Source organism: Platichthys flesus, chromosome 6 (assembly GCF_949316205.1).
Source record: "Platichthys flesus chromosome 6, fPlaFle2.1, whole genome shotgun sequence".
NCBI classification, from domain to species: domain Eukaryota; kingdom Metazoa; phylum Chordata; class Actinopteri; order Pleuronectiformes; family Pleuronectidae; genus Platichthys; species Platichthys flesus.
Genome location: NC_084950.1, coordinates 6,348,238 through 6,357,748, shown reverse-complemented (window position 1 = coordinate 6,357,748; position 9,511 = coordinate 6,348,238). Strand labels below are relative to the sequence as shown.

The window sequence follows — 9,511 nt, the reverse complement described above, 5'->3', positions numbered from 1 at the left end:
CTTAATATACATCATCACTCGTAAACTGGGCCGGCCCTGGCAATGTTGGCGCCCTAGGCAAGATTTAAAACTGGCGTCCCCCAACATACGCACACAAATTTGTAAGCTATAAAAAACAATAAAAATATATAATAAAATATATCAAAAGAGTCCTGTACTGATAGCATATCGTGTCATGTTAACACAAATAAACATTAATGATGTCCACAATCGGGCCGATTCTTACCTCTATGTTGTTCTTTCTTCTCCTCCTCTACTTTGCGGTGCTTTCTGAATTGTGCACCTGTTAATTTAATCTTTTTTTGATTCATCCTTGACTCTAACCGCAGTCTATAATGTCCCTACTATGCTGCCAAAATGAGTAGGTTTTTAAACATCTCTTTGTATGCAGCATGCTTCTATGAGGAACTGTTGTGAAATGAAATGAAACTTATTTTTTTTTCTGTTCATGCTGAAATAAAGTGGATTCACTTGTTCTGACGTTTTCGATCACATCTTTATAAAACTCACTAGCTTCACACTACAAACCCCGTGGTTGGGGGAAATGTTTTTTGAGAGAAGATTCCAGATTCATTCACTAGACTGGCACTCAGTAGAGCTCAACAGAGCCGTACAGGTTCATCTCTGATCCATGCAGCTTCCTTCTAACAAGTTGTGTGGTTATTGGTCCAGTAGTTTATTACATAAACCTGTTGACTGACAAATCAGAGATGAAAACATAACCACCTTAGCAGAGGTAATAAAACCTCCACCCATTTATCAAGGAAATGTCACCAACTTTAATAATTATTAGAATCACAACAGAAAATTAAAAGTAGAATGAAATGATGCGAGAATATCTAAATATCAATTAATTTATTAAAAGCAAATTTTCCCCTGCTACTTAGTCTATAGGATTTTAATATTGTGTTTTATTAATATTTTTTTTATTTGTTTATTTTTGCTGGTTGTACATCAAATTGCCCTTGAAGGATATTAAAGATTTTCCTTTATGGACAACTTTAGTTAATCACAAGCTGCACAAACCAAGCTAGAGCAGAGGAGGAACCCAGCAGCCAGCAGGGGGCAGCCTCAAGACATCACAGCAGACTGTGATTCTTGTAAGTCGTTCAAAGACAAGGTTGGAAAACGTACTTCTCTAACACTCATCCAGTATATAAAAGGCAAAAATCTAAAAGTAACTTAAGATTTAGTAAGGCTGTCAAATATGTAGTAAAGCACAAAATATTTTCTCTGAAGAGTTTATCAAAAGCAGCATTAATATGACACGGACACAGAGCTGAATGATAATTTCTTCATCACAGTCATCAGGCAATATAGCCTAGTTGGTAGAGCGTCCGTTCTGCAACACGAAGGTACCGGGTTCGAATCCCACCTGTTCCCATATTTAGGCTGAAAGTGTAACGAACTCCTAAAAATTGGTAGGAAAACACATTAATTTCAAAAGACCTTACACTATTTAAATTTAACTTAATTAAATATAAAAACAGGGAAAAAATTTAATTGAAAAAAAAAAAAAAAAAAAAAAAACTGCGCGCGCAATTTCTGCGCAATAGGCTTCTGCGCAGATGTGCGCAGTACACTTCTGCGCAGCATGTGCGCAATGGGCTTCTGCGCAGATGTGCGCAGTAGACTTCTGCGCAGATGTGCGCAATGGACTACTGCGCAGCATGTGCGCAATCGGCTTCTGCGCAGCATGTGCGCAATGGGCTTCTGCGCAGCATGTGCGCAATGGGCTTCTGCGCAGATGTGCGCAGTACACTTCTGCGCAGCATGTGCGCAATGGGCTTCTGCGCAGATGTGCGCAGTAGGCTACTGCGCAGCATGTGCGCAATGGGCTTCTGCGCAGATGTGCGCGGTACACTTCTGCGCAGATGTGCGCAATCGGCTACTGCGCAGCATGTGCGCAATGGGCTTCTGCGCAGATGTGCGCAGTAGACTTCTGCGCAAGATTTGCGCGCGCAGTTTGTTTTTTTTAATTATTTAATTTAATTTAATTCTTAATTTTTTTTTTTATATTTAATTTTATATTTATTTTTTTATATTTAATTTTTCATCATCAACATTTCTCCGCGCTGGTTCAGGGGTAAATGATGCTGGTCTTCACAGGAGATTGTGTGTGTGTGTGGCCGCCGAGCCTCCCGATTCTTCCCAGTGCGAACAGCCCAAGTATTTAACATGGGCGAGGGAAGGAAGCGGACCTCTTTTCGCAGCGCTTCTACCTCCGGTGCGTCCCCGGGGTTAGAGGATGATGGTGTGACTTAATGTATTGTTTTAAATTGCATGTTTCACGTCATGAGAAATCAGTCTCCTGTGTCGCCTGTACCAGGAGCCGGTCACCTGTCACTGGTTATCTTGGCTCGCTGTCTGGCCGGCAACCAGCCGTCCGGACCGCTCCGTGAAGAAGGAGGAGGAGATGTTTCTTTACTTGGAATGCGGCCATTTCATTTTTCGGTTATACAGCAGGAGCAACACTCACATCCCGTTTAAGAGGTCCGTCACTTCTCCTTATAAACACACTTATAGCGTCTTTACCCACAATACCCAGCTGCACTACGTCACACACTACAAACTTTCCTTAAAGGGGCAGGCCATACATGCAACACAACAGCTCTCGGTCTCATATACAGAGGGCAAGAGAAAACAGAGAGGGATGTTTACACGCTGTCTGATAAAGATTCCGACAGTAAAGGCGAGGAGTAATGATGAATAAGGATTTCTTTAACAAGTCTTTCATTCTTACTTTCCACCTTAAAACTATGACATGAACTGAACTAGGAACTAGTTCAGAATTTAAATGGTGAACTATGAAAGTGAACTATTCATGTTTACTTGTATGAACTTAAATTTGAACTAGTTCATGAGGTGTGAACTTGCACAACACTGAAATCTATACACTCATAATTTTAATATTTACCTCTTAAATGAAGTATTTTACACCTTTATTTTCCCAGTGCAGACAATAAAATGAAATCTCATTATCTTAGAATTTTCAACAGAAAACCTATTGCATTTATTCAAGACTAAAATGGGTTAATGACTCCAATTAAAATTCATGAACTCACACTCGCTCCCAACACATTGGTTAAAATTCAATAGAGCAGCTGTTGAGACAAAAAAATGAATCACATCAAAAAAGAGGAAAATTATTTTCAAAACAATCATAATGCCACAGTGCAAACTTATGGAGTATTGGGGTTGGTTTTAAGATTGAAAATGATGAGATTTCCTGAATGATATCATAATATTACCAAAATTCAATTGTAATTTTATGAGAAAAAAGTCTAAATTCTAACCCTAAATCAAGTTTTTTTTCCTAATTTTGTGGAGATTCCCAGCAACCAACACAATGGGCAAGAGGTCCACGTGGTTCTTTAACACCAATATTTTTGTTATTTGCAAAATCTCCTTAAAGAACTAAACAAGATGCTCCACATTCCAGATTTTAACACAGGTGACAGGCTGATCTTCCTCCTTTAAAATCACACAAAGCCTAGAAATTCTACTTTATTCTCCCAATATTATGATCTTATTCTCGAAATCTCCAGTTTTCTTTCCTTTAAGTGACCCTGATACTCCGTGGTACAAACCTGCCACCACCTGCTAATGGTGAAATAAAAAACTACTGTTCAGAAATCTCGAAAAAATGTGTTAGATTTCAATAATTGCAGTAACTTATATTTGGTGGTATGGCTCTGTGAGCAGCAGCTAAACGACCCCGGCATAGAACAGGCATCAATGACAACACGTGACATTGTGAGGTCAGATTCAGTATATGAAAAAGAGGTGGTGGGGGGGGAGAGCAGGTTTGTGAAGTGGCTTGTAATGGAGGTAGAAAGACTAGGCCACTAAAGCAGCTTAAAAAGAGAACTCAACTTCTCATGAATGGAATCACCAAAATAAACTGTTACAGCTTGTTCAAAATAAAAGACTGGGAAAAAGTCAGTAATGCTGGTGGCTCTTACAGCAGAGCTCAGATATTTTTCCTTTTTTCACTCCTATGTCTTTGTTCACACGTTCTCCAGCTCCCTCTGTCATCCGTGGGGAGTCCAAAGTTTAATTTATCACGACAGCAAAGCAATTCTCATCTAAGGCCCACTCTCTGGCTCCCGCCTCAGTGAAAAGGCACGAGATGAGTGCAACGATTGAGGTATACATGGTACTTAAATTTACGATATAAAGTTCAAAAGAAAACCAGAAAAGTATGACAACATGGACCTATTGGATGATTAGTAACTTGTTCCACCAGCCAAGAGGATGAACAGTGGGTTTCTAATCATCTAGTGTTGAATTCAATCGAACTCCTCCTGAGTTTCTTTTTGTGATTTTCACAAATATGCCATTTTTGGGTCCTAACGTGCTTGATGACTTCAACTCGAGAGGAACCTACATAGAGGAAAGAAGAAAATACCACATGTAAGACTTTTTCCATAGAGGTTCATGTTGTACTGTGGATGTAGGGTAAATTACAGTAATGATAGATTTCTAATAAAAACACCATTAATAACTAATAACAGTATTTTACATAAGCACAATTCATGTGCCAGGCGTGCAACAGCAGTTTGTGTGCTGTCTGTGTAGACAGTGGTTTGTCTTGTTGGGTTAAATGTGGTTTGACAGCTATGACGTCTTTGCTACTGTAGATGCAATTTGACTGTACAAACAAAATATGCTTTGATATTCTCCTTTTTATAACACTGATATACATATCAGTGTTTGTAGGATGATGGGATGTTGACAGATGCAAATGCAGACACAATCTATAGCATTAAACATGTATTAGCTGTCAGACTGCATCTCTGCAGGTTTGTTCTGTTTCCACCTCAGCAGAAACCTCAAATAAATTGCTAATTACTCCTTTGTAAGTTTTAATCCTTTCTAAACCTGAAAATCATGTTGATTAGATTGTCGTCGGAAGTGTCCGACCCACCTTTGTCTCAGTGCAGGCCACGATGTTGAATTTGTGAAACAAATGAATTAAAGCCATTTTGATCTCCAGCTGAGCGAGCCTCATGCCCACACAGTTACGGGGACCGGCCCCGAACGGTAGGTAAACAAATGGATGTCGATTGGCCTTGGCCTCGGGGGTGAATCTGTAGAGAAACAAAAAATTTTGAGTAATGGGTAATAAGTGTTTTTACAGGGTTTTTGTCGGATCTTTTTAATACCACATTGAATGCAATTTAATACAGGAGTAATAATAATGTTAAATATACTCAACAGTTTGAGATTGAAATAAGATTGTAAACCAGTTGGAAAAATATCATCTAGATTTATTTTAAATTATATCATGTTCTTTTAGTATTTAAAGTAGCATTTGAAGATAACTCCTAGGAATATAATGAATTGCTAAACTCAGATAGATGTGGAAATAAAATTTATTTTGCAGGCCATGAGGTCAGTAACAGGGACAGTCACTGACATGGTTTTCATGTTAATCCACCAGTATCTGATCATAGTGACATGTCAGGAGGAGCCATTTCCCAAAAGGTTTGCTGTTACCGAGCTGAAAACAGGTTTATAGTTGTGCTTAACTCCTCCAGCTGCCTCCTACCTCTCAGGTATGAACTTCTCCGGCTCTGGCCAATACTCTGGGTCGTAATGGAGGAAGCCTGCTGGGATCTCCAGAGATGCTCCTTTAGGGAGAAACTGTCCATTCACCACACAGTCCTGGTCGATGTCTCGTGCAAACCTTTGTGGGACAGAATGCAGCTGATTTTAAAGACTCTGCAGTATTTACAAACCTCAAATGCTTTTTTCATCTTTATATGTGATGACCGTTGTGGTCTTAGTTCTTGTAATCATATATACATGCATAAATCTTTCTTTACCTGAATCCAGGAGGGTAGAGGCGCAGTGCTTCACATACAACCATGTCCAAGTACTTCAGCTCCTGGACATTAGTGTAATCTGGTGACTCCTACAACAACAGGTAGCACAAGATAAGCCCCATCATTGTCTTCTGTCATAACCAAATTAATCAAAGAAGATCAGATTCAACATGGGTGAATACACTCACATGTCTCGTGAAGAACTCATCCACCTCTTCCTGTACTTTGTGTTGACATTCAGGGTTGATGGCCAGCAGGTAGCAGGTGAAGCCCAGGGTGTTGCTGCTGGTTTCGTAGCCGGCCAGGAGGAAGACAAAAGCCTGACCCACGATCTCATCCTCAGTGATCATCTTTTTCTGAGGAGCCCTGCTGTGGGCCTCCTGATCCGAGGCCGATGGCTGCACTTGCTGGTTCCTGGGATTGGGCTCATCAGTGTGGTTCAGTGTATCGAAGTGCTCCAAAGACACAGACTCTTTGCTGGTTCGAGCATCCAACATCAGCTGGAGGAAGTCTCGACGCCTCTACAAGAAAATTAAAGGATTGACAGATTTGTACAAAAAACTATATATCAGAAAAGTAACTTGAAGGAGATGCAGATGATAGATTCAATAAATTCAAACAAATCATCAAAGATAAAAAAGGAAAACGTGGGAATGCTCTTGAGGTCAGTTCACTCAAGTTGTATTTTTAGATAAGCAAATGTCCAAAAGATTCACCTGTTCAGGAGGCTGCTCCTCCCTCTGCGTGATGATCTTCTTGATACAGTTGACAAAGAACCCATTCATCCTGGCAAGCCGTTTGTTGGGGATGATTCGCACCAGAGGAGCCGCGAGGAAAGGAAACATAACTGGACACACAAAACACATTTATTCGTTTGACCCAACCTGGCTGTATGGACAAAACATACATAATATAATAAATAAATAATTTTACAACATCGGTACATTGGACTCACTGAAAAATAGTACGATGGGCCTGAAGAAAGAGAAGGAGAAGAACATCTGAGCGTGACGGACAAATGGGTCATCTGGGTTTTTCTGAGAGTCCACCTGGGTTCCAAATGCCACACTGGCGATAACATCCATGGTGAAGCAGCCAAAACATCTGTGAAACAGACACATGTAAAAAAACATGAGGCAGGACAGAAGGAGACACCTTCCATTGTCTATTGTTTTATTATTTAATTTCGTTACTTGTGGATGTCAAAGGCCTCTCCTGACTCAGCGTAAACATTCAGGTTGTTCATCAGAACGTCTGTGACTGTGTTGATGAGTGGAGCCATCTAAAAGAAAAAGACAAACTTACTGTGAGTGGAATCTGTCTTGTAAATATCACTCAATTCCAGTATTGATCCATAAAGATCACAGAAAAGGCGCTAGAAACACAGTCTTAATACACAAACACCATTTAAACATTTTGTACCAAACCATGAAAGTTACAAGTAAAACTCCTCCACCTTCTCTCTGTGTCCTCACTTCCAAGGACCTTGAAACACAAACCAGCTCATTCTAACTTGTGCTAAAATAATCCAGGTCTGTTTATCTCACCTCCTTCATCTTGGCAGCGCTGAAGGACGGGGTCAGGATGCTCCTCACTCTCTTCCAGTGCTCGTTCCTCAGCATGAGCAGGCAGTCCGCCATGGGCTTGGTGGCAAAGCGAATAGTCTGTCCAGAAGAACCGATTGAGTACAGGTACAAACTACTGTTATCATTACCCTATCACTAGTAAACACATAATATACAGTATATGTTTTGCTTTAGTTAGGTTAGTTGTGTCCTCACCATTCTGTTTTGGAAACTGCTGAAGTCTCTGACCATCACTTGTCTCAGCATGTCAGGGTCTGCGACCACCACCACTGGTCTGCGTCCCAAGTAGTACCTGATAGACACCAAGGAGAGTCTCATTCAAACCAATCATCATCTTAATGCTGCTGATTTATTTCCGGTTTACATTTCAAAATGTAAAAAAATTGTTCAGTGTTCAGACAGTAATTATTTTATTTACCCACAAACTCTGCCATGTGTCCTTATGATATCAGCGACTGGGCCGAAAAAACCCTGAACAGAAGATCGAGGAACAAAGTTAACTAATGTAATTCAGGTGGGGCTCATAATCCAAACAAACTGACACAGGTTAAAGATAAGAAAAAGTCTTACCTCGCGAAACATCATTATGTTGCCTAAGAAAGGTAATGGCTTTGGATGTTTGATGCCACATCGAGAAAGGACTGAATACGGGTAATATGCATACCTAGAAGACAGAGCACAGAGCTGTGTTGATGAGTGGTGGATGAATAGAATAAAAGAATATAAATATAAATAAGTATTCAGGTTGCTTCGTGATTAGAGTTATTTGGGACCTTTTGAAGGGATAGTTCACAGAAAAATGTAAATCCCCTCATTATCTACTCAGCACTATGCCAATGGAGGTGGTGGGTGAAGTGTTTAAGTCCACAAAACACTTCTGGAGTTTCAGGGGTAAACATGGCATTTAAATGTTATTTTTTTTAAGATTTGAGAAGTGGGGACCGTTTACTTCAATCATACTGTATTTAGCTGCAACACTGGTCACCCCTGAAACTCCAAACGAGATCTGTGGACTCTTCACCTTCTCCCTCGGCACAGTGCCAAGTGGTAATGAGGGCATTACATTTGTATCATGAACTATCCCTTTAACTACAAATCACAGCTGATGTGTGAGTGCATCAAAGAAGTTTCATAACAAATCAGATGCTGAAGTATTTACTCACCAGTACAGAAGACCTAGAAAGATGAGGAAGAGGCCGAGTGTCAGAGACGATCCCCCTACCTCAGGGAGGAACACGTTCAGAAAGTCAGCTGCAGCCTCCATGATGGAAAACAAACAACTTCCAGATTAAAGCCTGAAGAGAAAGAAGAGAAGACAGTGATGTTACCTATTATGCTAATGACCTTTGTATAACCAGTCTGTGGGAATCACGTGACTGCCCCTGTCTGTGTTGATTGAGACCTGAGGGCGACTGGTTTCCACATTAGTTTGTTGGTTTCCATGAGAGCTAGTCACTGATTTGTGTGAAGCTCTGATAGGGTTCGAACTTTCCCTTGTATGTGTAACCAGATGAGTTCATGTCCCGATATTTACATAAACACAATGCACGTTCACCTATAAACACATTTTAACACATCTGCTAAGGCTAAAGCTCGTCTTGTCAAAGGGCTAAGCACCTAGCATGTTTTTATTTAAGAGGAAAAAGACGACTTGATGACAAGCTAGGCTAGTAAGTAGCTAACAACAACGTCGCAAAAAAACACACTCACCTCATCGCTGGTTGAGTGTGTTATAACTGTTGGTGTGTCGTCTTTCTCTTTTCGTTCATTTACTCCTGACCCAACAGAAGCCCGAGCTGCTCACTGCCCCCTAGCGTACCGGAGGATATAACAGCCGACAACGACCCTCCCCCGGTTTGAGAGTTTAATTAACCAAACAATTTAAAATAAATCTAAGATGAAGTTAAAGTCTTATTTTATCATATTGGTCGGTTAAATAAACAGAACCAGATAAATCTACATCATTGACCTGCAGAGCCGGAGAAGCTCCTGTCCAGGCAGAAAACTCAACAGAAAAAGTTCACAAAATCAGTATAAAGGTAAAAAACTATGTATATAGTTTACATATCTGCGTGTGTGATTGTATGTGTGTGT

The 9,511-nt window shown here is 40.3% G+C and overlaps 1 protein-coding gene across 1 annotated transcript; it reads right to left on the bottom strand.

The window, feature by feature from the left end:
* Positions 1–2,925: 2,925 nt before the first annotated feature.
* Positions 2,926–9,146, bottom strand: tbxas1 (thromboxane A synthase 1 (platelet)). The gene is made up of 14 exons (XM_062390191.1): positions 9,128–9,146; positions 8,581–8,712; positions 7,988–8,081; positions 7,836–7,888; positions 7,613–7,709; positions 7,379–7,495; positions 7,025–7,113; positions 6,787–6,935; positions 6,548–6,678; positions 6,020–6,352; positions 5,832–5,920; positions 5,555–5,692; positions 4,931–5,093; positions 2,926–4,386 (listed from the first exon to the last, which is right to left on the bottom strand). Exons 2-14 carry the CDS (start codon positions 8,679–8,681, stop codon positions 4,273–4,275), a joined length of 1,668 nt encoding a protein of 555 aa, XP_062246175.1. The 5' UTR covers positions 8,682–8,712; positions 9,128–9,146; the 3' UTR covers positions 2,926–4,272.
* Positions 9,147–9,511: the final 365 nt, after the last annotated feature.